The sequence below is a fragment of the Dermochelys coriacea genome, chromosome 1 (genome assembly GCF_009764565.3).
Source record: "Dermochelys coriacea isolate rDerCor1 chromosome 1, rDerCor1.pri.v4, whole genome shotgun sequence".
Lineage (NCBI taxonomy): Eukaryota > Metazoa > Chordata > Testudines > Dermochelyidae > Dermochelys > Dermochelys coriacea.
The window spans coordinates 310385627-310399554 of NC_050068.2; the positions used below are offsets into that span (position 1 = coordinate 310385627).

Sequence of the window (13928 nt, forward strand, 5' to 3'; positions counted from 1 at the left end):
AGGGACCATTCTGATCATCTAGTCCGACCGCCTGCACAGCGCAGGCCACAGAATCTCACCCACCCACTCCTGCAGAAAACCTCACCTATGTCTGAGCTATTGAAGTCCTCAAATCGTGGTTTAAAGACTTCAAGGAGCAGAGAATCCTCCCTCAAGTGATGAAGGAATCCATCAGCTATCGCATCTAGGAAAATCTGAGCCCTATTATTATTACTCGCACTCCTCCTCCAGTCTATATCTGGGAAGTTAAAGTCTCCCATGATCACGCAGTTTCCATTAGTATTTACTTCATTAATGGAAACTGCGTGATCATGAGAGACTTTAACTTCCCTTTCTTTCTTTTTTTCTATTGAGGTCTCCAGAGGAGACGACTTTATCAGCGGGCACCAGGCGCGCCTCACACGGACGATGAAGAACAACAGGTGTGAAAGCTGAACCTTGCTACTCGCTGCTGACACCTGATCTCCCCCTTCACACCCCGCACGCAGCGGGGCCGGCTCCGATCCGGCTCCCCTGGGCGCCAAACTTCCGTCGGTTTCCACGGCAGAAGCATCGGGCGTTTTGCCTGAAACTGCCTTGATATACGAGAGAGGAGCGGTGACCCCGCAGGAGCGGCGGCGAGAAAGCAAACCCCGCTCTTCAGCGATAGAGGGAAGCCAGGCTGCGCAGTGCAGCCCCAGAGCCAACACCGCGGAGAGCTCCGCGGCTGCCTCCCACTTTGCCCATCTGCGCCGCGGGCCGGCATAGTTCCTTCCTTCTGGGGGGAGACGCTGGTCAGCGGAAGACTGAGTGGCCCGTGAAGCGCGCCTGCAAAGACAGGGAATCCCGCCCGAGGGAGCTGAACCCAGACCCTCCCCACCCGCCGATAGACTCCCGTTTCTCTCCTGCGCAGTAGGCGGCTCTGGGTTAGCAGGGGAATCGGGATACAGCCCCAAATACTCTCCCCTAATATTCTCTGAATTCTTGGCTCAGACATTCTAATCCACTTCGTACAGAGACCTGAGCAAACGTGCCTTCGATACAAATTGCACACGGGGGCAATACTCTGGTGTCTGCCTCTTTCCCGGTCGCCTTAGCTTTGCTAGGATTTAACAAATGTTGGGGCAAACTAAATCCACCTGTAGTTTTTATTTCAGTCTCTTTTTGCTCTGACCTACCAAACCACCAGCACTCTGACCCGATTAAACAGTCTCCCTTCTCTCCATTTCCGCCAGCCCACCATACCATTGGTATACTGGGTAAAGAGAAAGCGTGTGTGTGTGTGGGGGGGGGGGAATCTAACCGCTCCATCGCCAGTGTATTAAAAAGTGTTCTCATACCCATTTCATTCAGGGCGTCATCCAATGTTCAGGCATCTCACCATGGGATCTGAGTTTGGGGAGAAAATGGAAAGCGATTCTGCAAGCAACCTCAGCTGCCCTTTCAGATGCGTTGTTTTGCACCTCACCCGCTTTGTTTATTCTACAGATAAAATCTTCTCTTAAAGCCCCAATCGCTAACCTCATGTATGTGAACGCGAGACTACTTCCGCGTTTACAGCACTTTCCAACACATACTTAGACAAACGAAGTCTGTTTAAAGTTTAGGCCCATTCTACAGATTCATATCAAACAGCCCATTCCCCAGCGCACCACGACAAAGGGACCGCTCATGGTTTACAAAACGACAAACTGCTGTTTAACCTGACCTGACCTCCTAGGCCTGTCCCTACAACCAGCTCGACTCGCTTCTGCGGCTCAGCCCCCTTCTACAGAGCCGGGATCCGGACGCCAGTCCAGATCCTGGAAACCCAGGGAAGAGGTGGGTGTGAGCGTGTGATCCGTTTGAGAACTTCGCAGCCAGCACCCTGGAGGTCTGTGTTCGTGGGCAACACACCGCACAGACGCATTGTATCCTCTCAGCTCGGAAAAGAAACCTGAATTGTCCAAATATTTGCTCACAACACAACGTACCACGCGGCTGGGAGACACGCACCTCCAGGGGTCTGCCGGGACGCGAAGGTCGTGTCTGAGCAGCTGTAAGGTCCCAAGAGCTGATCATTTGTCAGGGATCAGTTTAGTTCGCCCGCTCCCTGAAATTCCTCCCTGGTGTCTGCGGCCACACAGTCGTAGCCCTTGTGCCGTCTGTCCGTGCCCAGGCAATGCTCTCTAGTCTCCCACCTTGTCTCCCGGAGAGCATCGGCACCCCTTAGGCTCTGCTCCTCTCGATTGACTTTCCGCCCGGTCGATACATTGTCTTCCCACGCCCGGCCCTGGGTGTCAGACACCGTCCTGCCGAGGTGCAGTGTGCAGCAGACGGTGTAACCTCAGCTCGGCCCCCTTCGGGTGGGTGTGGGGGGGGAGGAGGGGACCGTTCCAAACCCTTCCTTTCTGAACTACAACACGACCCGAAATTCAGATGCGGACAACGGCTGTGAAACACGTCAAAGCGGAGGGCGAAGAAGCGGCTAAGGGCACTTGAGGCTGGTTCGCAGCTGGCGCCTCTCCTCGGCTTCGCCCGCATCCATTTTGCTGCCCACTGCCCTCGCCCTCTGGGAAAGATGTTCCCGGCGAGTTTGTCTATTTCATGCCAAACAAGGCGTCCCGGAGGAGAGCCCCGAACTCCCCCGCTCTGGGAGAGGGGTACGGGGGGGCAGCCGGGCAGCGGCCGGCCTGGCTCTGAGCACCGCGTGCGGCTCCCACCGCTTTTGGGGAGGAGGCGAATAAACAATAGTAGCAAAAGAAGCCCCTTAAAGATGCTGCTTTTACTAATGGCTGGGGACAGCACCCGATTGGGGGGAGGTTAATTTTGTTTTGCCAGAGGAGAGATTTAAAATAATTACATACAATAAGATCTTCCTGGGTTCATCCGTTCTTCCGCCCCGCTTTCTTTCTAGGCAACGACCGGTAGGAGCGTGCTTAGTTTTTAAGGCTGGATTGGCAGCTTCTACTGAGCAGCTAATAGTATAACAACCCGGCTTTGATAAATCCGAGCTAATTACCCCCTCTTAATTAAAGTCTTTAGCAGTTGTTTCAGTGTTTTGGCAAGAAAACAGGAGAGGTTTGCAGTTAGAAAACACCAGCGCCTAAGCTCACAGCAGAGCGGCTGATTAACACTTGGAGCATTTCAAGGACCTGGCATCAGCCACAGTTTTGATTTCCATCCATCTTCCCTTCTTGATTAAACATACACACACACACACACACACACACACACACACCCTCTATGTTGGTATTACCTATCATCCGCCCGCCCCCAGCCTTTCCTTATCAATACAGTAGGAAGCGGTATGGTGGGATCACAGCTCTTTAATAGGATCATTGGTCTGGTAGCTGAATAATGTAAATAGCTAATGCGCCCTTGATGATTCAATCATCACGCTCCAAGTATTTATTTCCACCAGGTCAACGTATTCATTTTCCACGTGCAAGAATCAAACTGAAATTCAAATCCATACATAGTGAACCAGCTCTGGCCATAAAGATACGATATTCAGGGAGGGGGATGAAGGAGGGGAGTTATCAAGAAGGGACAACCAGCAGGCATCGAAGACAGGGCAGAACCAATACATACATACATACATACATATACACACACACACACACACACACACACATCGAAATAATTAAGTGGTGCAGCATTCCCGGTTCGGATAATACAGATCCCAATAAATACAGCAGAAATTGGCTTGGCTTTTTTTTTTAAACCATCTCTAACCCTGAGATGTTAAAAAAGCGAGTCTTGAAAGAAAGAAAACAAAACAAAACAACCCAACAACCACAAAAAGAAGGAAACGACCAGCCCATCAATGCTAGTGGCCAAGTAGAGCGTAATACACAAAACCGCTTAATAGGTGCATGCAAAGAAGCAGGCGGATGGTTGCAACGGCGGGGCTCTGGGTTGCTCTCCTCGCTAGTAGGCCCGGCGGAGCTCCGGGCTTGCAGTTCCCTCACGGACGGTGCGGCTGTGGCAGCAGCGGGCCCGGCGGCTGTAGCGCCTGGTCTGGCCCCGGCTCGGCAGGGGCTCGCGGCAGTCCCAGGGCGCTGTCGTGCAGCTTGCGGACGTGCTTCTTGAGATCAAAGTTCCTGCAGAAGCCCTTGCCACAGGTGGGGCAGGTGAAGGGCTTCTTGTCGTTGTGGGTGTGCATGTGGAAGGTCAGGTTGTACACCTGATGGAAAGCCTTGTTGCAGATATTGCACTTGAACTGCTTCTCGCCGCTGTGGGTCAGTTTGTGGTTTTTGTAATTACCTGGGAACAGACAAGTCAAGGGTCACAGACTCTACACGGGGGAGAGAGCTTTGCCCTATGCCCAAACCCCAACTCAAGATAAAAATGTCACTTGATCGTTTTTAGCTAAAACCACCCACCCACAATATTCCGGTTAGGAAACTGATTGTTAGAACCACACGGTAAAGCGCTGAATAAAACCAGATTTATAAACCATACAGAATAAGTACTGTAAAAAATTCTAAACGATAGCATGAGGATTACTAGAATCCAAGATTAATATTAAACAAAGATTCTCACACCTGAGCAAAAAGATGAACAGTAACAAATTGCATTTGGGGTGGGAGAATTCAAGTAGGTTGGAAATTGCATCTTGCAATGTGAAATAAAAACGAAAGTTCTCTTTTTTCCCACTCCTCTACATGCTTAAATCGGACACTTCAGATACCGAATATTCAACATAAAAAGTTGATCTCCTGGTTAAAACTAAGCCAAGGGTTTAAAATAAAATAATAATGACTAAATAATAAAGCAAGCGCTCCTGCAACTTGTTTACCTACTAGGGGTGGGATTCTGAGGAGAATAACAAGAAGCGGTTTGAGACTTTGTACCTTTTTGATGAAATCCTTTGCCACAAAATTCACAAACAAAAGGTTTGTAGCCCGCATGGATTCGGGTGTGTGTGTTTAAAGTGGAACTTCGGTTAAACGCTTTGCCGCATTGGTTACACTTGTGAGGCTTTTCCTGTAAGGAAACAAAAGCAAATATTGAAGTAAGTGCTTGGCAAAGCGCTTTCCAGTTCTTGGAAATCTGTGGCTTTCTAAAGACGTGAGACCGACGCAAAGCCAGTTTAAAAAACGAACGAAAACAAAAACAAACGCCTCCCGCCCAAATGACCCCGTTTTAACATTTTTTTTTGTCGGATCGGATCAGCAAAACCAGGTGGAAATGCGCAGTGCAATAGGCGGAGAGATATTCACCTGGGTGTGTATGATCTTGTGCCGGCAGAGAGTGCTTGCTTGTCTGAAGCCCTTGCCACAAACTTTGCAAACAAAGGGTCTGGCTCCTGTGTGCACTGGCATGTGGCGAGTTAAATTATAATGTGCATTAAATACCTTGAAAGTTAAATCAGAAAAAAAAAAACAGTTAGAATCATAAAGCAACTGGGTGGGGGGTAGTTCTAAAACGGGAGCAGACAAATGCATCGAAACTTTATGCAAGCAAAGGAAGTTAGTTACTTGCCTTTCCGCAAACTTCACAAGTGAAAACTTTGGGTTTGCTGCTGGGAGAGCTCCGGCTGAACTCCGAGCTCTTGAACGCGATTTTTTCCGATAGGATCTGGGCACTTTCTTTCATGTAGTGCTGGAGCTGAGCCTGCGATAAGTCTTTAAAGGCCACTCCGGAAGGGTACTTTTCCACGGACGGGAGCACCAGTTTGTTTCTCTCCGCCAGGTACGCCTTGGGCTGCGGGTGCAAAGGCGAGCTGAGGAAATAAGAAGCCACCGGGTGGATGTTGACGCTGGACGACGGGTGACAAGGGCCGTCGCCGCGGTTGAAGTAGCACAGCGCTCCCATGGCGTGGAAAGAGGAGTGGTTGACCACTCGCGGTCTCACCAGTTTGTACTGCTGCAGGGGCAGGGCGTCGCGGGGGAAATCGCCTTTTAGGCTCAGGGCACAGTTCAGCAGATCGCCGCAGCTGAAGGGGGAGGCAGAGGAGTCCAAGTGAGCCTTCCTGGCTTCCGATCCGGCCACCCCCGCTTTGGGGAGGGGGTCGTACGCCACCGGGACAAAGGGGATCATGCAGGGGATGGAGGAGTTGAGGTGCAACGAGTGTTTGGGGTCTCCTTTGGGCACGGATCCTTGGAGGAAGGGCGGCACCGGAATGGACTTCGGCTCTGGAGTCCTGGCCATGATTCGCTCAATGGAGAAAGCCAGGGGTTTGGAAGCGCTGATCATGTTGCTTCGCGCAGACAGGCTCTCTCTGGCTGGAGAAGTTACTAAGATTTTAGTCGCCGTGTGGTGGCTACTATTGTCCATGGCTGGCTTGCATTTGTTCGTCTGTCTGAGCCGCTTTGGTAGACGCCTCTTTTTTTCCCCCTCTCTCTCTGTCTCTCCCCCTTTTTCTGGTCACTGATCTGCAAGGAGGGAGACCAGCACCGTCGCCGCCACCAGCATCATCAGAGCCTCCGCCGGCGGAACCAGACTTCCCGGTCCAGTGGACTCATGCCAGCCCATCACAGGTTACTTTGGCGCACCAGTGACTTAAGGACAATCGCTGCTTACTTCTATCAATAGAAAGTGTTGTGTCAATAACGCAGGCAAGATCTCGCCAATCGTTAACTTCCAAGAGGAGAAGGTAAACTAGATAATTGCTCAATTCGCTTCCAACAGTCAACAGGAAAAGTCCCCCCCCCCCCATACACACACCCCCACTCCCCTAGTAAGCGACTACTTTTCATTGGAGACGCAGTCTCCCCCTCTAGGAGAAGGAGGTGTCTCTCTCCCCCCTTCCCCCTCGCACGCCCCCCCCTTCTTTATTATTATTCGCAATCTGTTTCGCCAGGCTGTAGAGTCCAAGCTGAACCGACAAAAATGTTCTTGTTTGGCTCTAAGTGACAGCAACTAAAATCATTGTCCACGTGCTAAATAAGGAAACGGAACCCAATTTGGGGGCGAGCGGGGAGCGGCAGGAGAAGCGGCTCTGGGGGAAGCTGATTGTTTCCTTGCCACTTTCCAGCCTAGGCTCTGGCGTGGGGAAGGAGGCGCATGGGGCGGGGGGGGGGGGGAGGTTGGACGCTCTAAGGCTGCTGCCCTTCTGGCAGGCGCTGGTCGGGGGCTTACGCCACGGCTTGGAGGGCTTTGGTCTTTTGGAAAAGACAGCCAACAAACGGGGCTGAACCTTGCCCCAGATCCGTTCACTCCAGAATTGAAACGCAAATGGCTAAACAGAAACCACTGGGGCCAAGCCGAGTTGAGACCGAATAACCAAAAGTTGAATCACAATCTGGAGGAAGGAGGAAGTGCTTGCCCAAACCCCCACACACATATAGATAGATAGATACACACACACACACTCCCGAGGTGTCTCAGCAGTGCCTAGAGGCCTTAATCCTGACGGGGAATCCCTGTATGCATAGAGGGAGCCAGGCTCCTTGCTCCGCTTGTTTACAATCAGAGCACAGGAGTAAGACGGCGTGGCTGGAGGAGAAGGTTGCCATCGATTTATTTTTATTTTTATTGCCGATCTATTCATTTTGTAGACATGATAATCTCCCGCTAAAGCAAGTGTCAGTTACTGCCCCGGCCATTGGCGGGCATTATATAAAGAGAGAGGCCTGCAATTCCTGACAAGTCTCTGTACAGTCAATCTCGGCTAGAGGCAGCAAAGCAACAGGCTGCACCTGCGCCTGGGCAGGGACATTGCCGTGCATGGGCTCCCCACTGCATTGGGCAGGTAGGTCCCCTCCCCCGCCTCCTGGGCTGCTGACGCTTTCTGGGGCCCCTGGCGGGGGCTGGATGTGGCCAAGCAGCCGCCCCTTTTGCACCGCCCGGAGGTGCCTGTTGCATGCTCCCCCTGAGCGGCTCCGTGCCCGGCTGCTCCCAAGGGCCTTTGACACACGTGGGAGGCGAGGAAGAGTCCAGCCCGGGCATAGCCGGCTGGGGAGGTCCCCGATACTGGCTCCCTCCAGTCTCCGCATTTCAGGCTGGCGAAAGGGGGCAGCTAGGGGGCACCAATAGCCAGCCCACAACGCCAGCTACCCCCAACCACAGCAAGCCCTTCTCTGGGCCCTAAGGAAGCAGGCGCAGAAGGATGGACCAAGGCCCTGGATCTTTTTAAGGGGGAAGACTCCAGCGGGCTCCAACGGGGGCGCCCGAAATGGGGCCAGGATGGCAGGGAAAGGTCGCCCTACACCCACCTGGGAGTCCGGGCAGGGTAACGCCCTGCAACAGCCCGTCCGGATCCAGCCCCGACGGCCTCCCCGGCACTCTGCAGGGGAGAAGCTGGACCAGGGGCTGATTCGCCGCCCCCTCCGGGGCAGAGAATGGTGGATCCGCCTCTCCCGGTGGAGCAGACATGTGGAGAGCCAGGTACCCAGGGCCCCTCTTCCCTGGCAGCCCGCAGTCGGTGGGACCGAGCGGTGAAGTGGGTGGCGATTCCAGCAGGCCTCCTGGTAGGCATGCTGGCAGTGGGAGGTCTCCCTGCCCCGGATGCACTGGTGGCTGAGGGTGGGCTCCCCCAGGACCGTGGGGCGGGCAGGGACAGACTGATCCAGGGCTCATAGCTCAGCTTTGCTTCAGGCTGGGGAGGCAACACGGGCCCGGTGCGCAGGGGGGTGTTCCTGGGGTGCGGGATCCCGTCCCTTCTCACGGCACCAGCCTGTGACCCCTGCTCTGGGAGCACAGAGGGGCGTGCGACCCCGCGCATGCACAACTCTCCCCATAGCGCGGGATCGGAGCCCCTTTGACGGGGACAAAAGCCCCAAGGCCTCGGAGTCCCGCGGGGGGGGGGAGGCTCGTGAGTGGTGGGCAGCAGTGTGGGGAGATGCCCGGGGCCGCTGAAGTAGTGGGAAGTGGGGGGCTGAGCATGGGATGGAGAGCAAGGGCTGGGCCAACAGAACTGGGGGTTCGGCGAGCCGGGGTTTGGGCGACACAGACTTGAGGGTGCCCGGCAGAGCTCCACGTTTGTCCTCTTTCCTCTCCTGCTGGGCGCTGTTCCCTCCGGGGCTCAGACAAAGGGCGAGCGGAGGGGTGGCCGCTGGAGAGGTCCCGCGGCAGATGGGTCGCGGTTAAGACTTTAATTGCTGCCTTTTAAGCGCTGATCAGGTTCCCATAGGCGGGGCCCTCTTCTTACCTGCTGCTTCCTGCCTCGGCACCCAAAGCCCAGGGCCTCCTCCAGCGGCGGGGCAGGGATTTTAAGGCGCACCAGAGAAACTGCAAACACTGGGTCTGAATGAGCTCGACAGGGACACAAATAAAATCACATTAGCGGATCCCGAACCTGTGCGGGGGTCACGTGGTCCAATTGGAGCGATCTTCGTTTTCTAGCGTGTAAACCTCCCGGTTCTATTTCGTGCCTATTCTAGCGGAGTTTCCTGCTTCCGAACGATTTACATTAAATTTGATCTCGACAAATTTCCTCTTAACCGATAGGAAAGAAAGGAATTATTATGGGGTGGGTTTGGAGGCTTCAAATCCCACCCACTTGGTAGGTTAACAGGTTGCTTTTAACTGGTCTTTTTAGGATTGACTTTTTGACATGCGTTGGAAAGTAACATATATGCAGTGTCATTTGAGCAGTGTAAATATCCCAAAGCAGCAATTACAGCACGTCCATTAGGGTAATACTGGCCTTCTTAACGCTGAAGTGGTAAAGAGGGCGCTTTGGAAATCTTGATTATTCATTATTTGTTAATGGATATTTTCCCCTCTGTACCTAGTATAGCTGAAAACTTGTGTGCAAGCCAAATTAATAAACAGAGGCACGGATCTCTTGGCAGGCTCAGCTTCTGTTTGAGAGAAGGGAGTTTTGCGAATGCAAAAATTGCTGAAAATCTAGTTACGCTCTTAAAGTGGCATAACGATTTTTTCTGCTCCTGTCCCGGACCTTACATTTCACTCAGGGTCTTGATTTTCTAGCGATATTAGACTGGAGGGGCTGTGAACTACGAGCTCCTCTCCAACAGAACTGCTGGCGCTGAAGGGAGGTATTCCCGAAATGATTCGCGGTGGTCAGAGTGACTGCTTGTCTGCTTCTATTTTCAAAGAGCGTTTTCGACTGTCTTCTAACTAGGGTGTTTCACCATTTGTTTGCCTTTCTTTTTCCAATCTCTGGCCCTTCTCTCCAGACAGGTTCAGGGGGTGAGTGGGTTTTCCTGGAGAGGGAAGTCTGGTCTGTTCTGCCTGGAGAAGTAGCAGACCCCAAGTGACCTCCCCAGAGTTAAAAACCTTCTGAGGAATTAAGGGCAAAAGTTTGAGTGCAGAACAATAATTTCGTATCCGCTCTGGGAAAGGTGCTGTTCTCTTTCCCCCCGTAATCGGTTTTGCATTTCATTCGCTCCTAAACTATGTTCTTGATATTGCTCACTTGCATTATTCTCATAACATATCTCTACGTGCGTTTAAATCCGAGCCACAGGCGAATTCATCTCGTGGGCAAGATTATTCCAATCTAAACCCAAAGGCGATTATAGCGATGTAAAATACCGCCTAAACCTTAATCTTTCATTTCTTCCTTCGTAATAAAACACATAAATTCCATTGCGTTTTTAAGTAAAAAATTAATTGAAAAGCATAATAATTTCTCCAACCTTCTGCTGCGTGTATTAATCTTCTCCTGAACGTGTTTCACAGTCCCCCTAGGAACAGGCTGCATTTCATCCTCGGATATGGATAAAGACAACAAGCTTCTTTCACTTGCTGCAGATTAGCTACAGGAGGAGAAGGCGACGGGAATCTAGTGTGTTTTATTCGGGATTATGTTTCTGGGCGATCTAGGAAAGAAGCAAGGAGGTTACAGACAATACTCCTGCCTGCTTCATTGAAGGACTCTGGCGGCTTCCTCTGTGCCCGATTATTATTTTTAGTCGCTTTGATTCGTTTACGATCACTGCTTTGTTCGTATTAGCTAATCAATCAGTCAATCAATCAATCACCAGGATCACATCTTTACAATCCAGTATTGTTAAAGGGGTGATTTGCCCCCCAAACAAAAGCCAGGAAATCCAGAGCTAAAACTGCCACTCTGTCCCCTACACGGCTCTGTTGTACTGCCAGACAGCTCAGAATAGCGCTTTATAGTCTACACCGTGCAATTTGACATACCTGGACACAATGGAGTAAATTAGCCCAGCATTGCCATGGCTCTTTGAATAGGGAAATTAGCCCCTGGTTGTTGTTATTGTTGTGATGTATTCGAGTTAATTTTTTAAATGAATGTCTCTCTAAAATATAAACGAGAAATGGTTTATATAAAAGATTTACCGAAAAAAGAAGAGGGGAACACAGACCTCTGGTTTAGGATCAGAGCCATAGGAGCCAATGTAATTTTACTGGAACAAGTTCATTTGTAACCGCTCCTGTCAACAACCTTTTGGCAGGACTCTAAGTTGCATTCCTCTTTCCATAGCGAATTGTTGGTCCCTACTGCCCTGATCTCGCGGAGTGAGAATCTAGCCATTGACATACTTCATGAGCCAGTATAATAATGAATGGAGCTGTTATGATATGACGGTAACCCCAAAGTCCTTTGGAAATCAGGAGGGTTCATTTCTGAAGTATCCATGCTATGTGCTGAAGAAAGGTTGATGTAGGATTTTTTTGTCGCGTAGGACATTTAAGCATCATTATCTGCTTAACTCGGTGGTTTATTTTTTCTCCCTAGCAATGTATATTAGTCCATGGCAAGGATGATGACATTGTTATTTTAAAGTAAACCATCTTTTTAGTGAATCCGCTAGCAAAAAAAAAAAAAAAAAGGTTGTCTGAACCAAAACCAAACAAAGGTGTTTGCTGCTCTATTTTACACCCGTGCAGACTCCACGCTGGCTACGACCCTCCAGGACAACCAAGCAACCTGGTGCAAATTAAAACTTTTCAGGTATAAATCCTTTAATCGCACATAATTATAATTACAAGTGACACTGGAGCAGCGCTCCCAGCTCGCCGTAATACCCGCACCCGGTCTGTTTAAGCGTACCAGCGATGAGCATAAACGACAGCAATCACATCTAATCTAATCAGTCTGCCTGTGAGGAGGCCCAGCGGTATCATCAACTCCAAAGGGCCCTTGGTAAAAGTGGCTGGGAGGGGCCAAAAGGCAGCAACTGGGGCTATGAATGACACTTTCCCGCTTGTTCCTTTCCAGTTCAACAAATGCGGAGGCAAATTCCCGGTACAGGAACATGCTACGCTCCCTGGATCAGGCAATTCATGTCTTTTACGCGCGCTGAGTAGCGTCGGGAATAATTCTCTTTGCTTCTAGAAAAGGAGGACTTGTGGCACCTTAGAGACTAACACATTTGTTTGAGCATAAGCTTTCGTGAGCTACAGCTCACTAACACGGCTGCTACTCTGAAACCTCTCTTTGCTTCTGTTTTCTTCTAGTGCATTTGGAGGTGGGACTGGGAGAAAGTTTGGCTAAACGGTTAACTGCGGCAAAGAGCAAGAGTTCTACTTCCCAAGCTGCCCGCTGGCCAGGTACAGCTAGAAAGTACGTGCCTTCTGTTACTCCGGTTCACGGGGTTAAATATAAACGGTGCTACAAGACCTGTCCCGGGCTGAATCCAATCCCGCAGCAAAATCCTGCTCTCCTTACAAGTCCCATTGACTTCTCCACGTTGCTTCTCAGCACTATCACATCTCAACTGCACCGAAAAGGGAGGAGGTTGTGTGCCTTGGCCATAGCCGGCAGCTGACCCATTTAGACAGGGAAAAGTTTGCTAGTCTCTCAATTTGCTGCCCGTTCAGGCTAAATTACAACACTGGTGGTGGAAGACATTTGGAAGGCTCATTTTGGGGGAAATTAAGCCAAAAGCCACAAATCATTTTTTTTAATGTCAGTGGAAGTCGGAGGAAAATTGCTAGCCGCAATTTACAATATTGGACATTTGAAATATTCTTTGGTGAGTACAAGGAACCATAAGGGAATTTCCATCTATGTGCAGAAAATAGTCTCAACTTTCTGACTTTGGAAAATAATTCGCTGTTGTTGTTGTTTTCCCCCCATCTGTTTGAGTTAAAATTTTTTATTTGCTTGTTAAACTTTCGATTAAACAAAATTATTATAGACTCGTTTTGGCCAAAAAAAAAATGGCTCATTGCTCACACATCCCTTTTATTGTGTTTGTTATATACAGTAAATTATAATTGTAATATACAGCTGTCAGAAACAACTTTTAGTCAATCTTCGTTATATATAGGCTTGTGGTGGCTTTTGGGGCAGATTGTTATAGATGCGGCTGTGGATTGTCGTTACAGAATTTGATTTGATGGACTGGGATCAAATCCTACCTAGGGCTCTTAAAATGGAAACATTTAAGGATCCTATTCGGTGGGCCTGATTCAAAGCCTAAAAGACTCCTCCTTGACTGCATGGTCTTTGGATCAGGCCCTATGTCACCAAGTCTCTTCTTCGCACGTCTTTTCGCTGGACGTTTTTAAAACACCTGATGCTAGCTGGTTATCTAACCCGCTGACAGGCCTTTCACGCCTGCTTCCTTTCCCATCGACAAACTCATGGCCAAACGATTTCAACTATTGCAATAGAAGAGCCAAGGTTTCAATCCGGTTTCAATGGGTATTTAATTTCTGGATTCAAGTGGTTTAGTTTTTAAGTGTCTCGGCAAATACATCCATAAACCATCCGGGAAGAGTTTAAATGACTGGCTTGTACTGAAATAAACTGAGATAACAATCTAATGATCGACTCTTGGGCCATTCTGAAGTCCGGTTTCCAAAGAATTCACGGATTTTCGTAAAAAGAAAAGGAGTACTTGTGGCACCTTAGAGACTAACAAATTTATTAGAGCATAAGCTTTCGTGAGCTACAGCTCACTTCATCGGATGCATTCGATGAAGTGAGCTGTAGCTCACGAAAGCTTATGCTCTAATAAATGTGTTAGTCTCTAAGGTGCCACAAGTACTCCTTTTCTTTTTGCGAATACAGACTAACACGGCTGCTACTCTGAAACGGATTTTCGTGTAAATGAGCGAGGGAACATCAC

At 50.0% G+C, this 13928-nt stretch overlaps 1 protein-coding gene across 1 annotated transcript; it reads right to left on the reverse strand.

Moving 5' to 3' along the window:
- Positions 1–1415: 1415 nt before the first annotated feature.
- FEZF1 (FEZ family zinc finger 1) lies at positions 1416–10908 on the reverse strand. Its single transcript, XM_043495745.1, has 6 exons — positions 10515–10908; positions 9059–9162; positions 5449–6491; positions 5187–5321; positions 4818–4950; positions 1416–4227 (listed from the first exon to the last, which is right to left on the reverse strand). The coding sequence occupies exons 3-6, from the start codon at positions 6241–6243 to the stop codon at positions 3929–3931; spliced, it is 1362 nt and encodes a 453-aa protein (XP_043351680.1). The 5' UTR covers positions 6244–6491; positions 9059–9162; positions 10515–10908; the 3' UTR covers positions 1416–3928.
- Between the last annotated feature and the right edge of the window lie 3020 nt (positions 10909–13928).

Coding starts and splice junctions, on each gene's coding strand:
- FEZF1 (XM_043495745.1), bottom strand. CDS start 6,243: ATGGACAATAGTAGCCACCACACGGCGACTAAAATCTTAGTAACTTCT. Junction 5,322..5,448: donor CTTGTGAAGTTTGCGGAAAG/GCAAGTAACTAA, acceptor TTAACTTTCAAG/GTATTTAATGCACATTATAA. Junction 4,951..5,186: donor ACAAGATCATACACACCCAG/GTGAATATCTCT, acceptor GTTTCCTTACAG/GAAAAGCCTCACAAGTGTAA.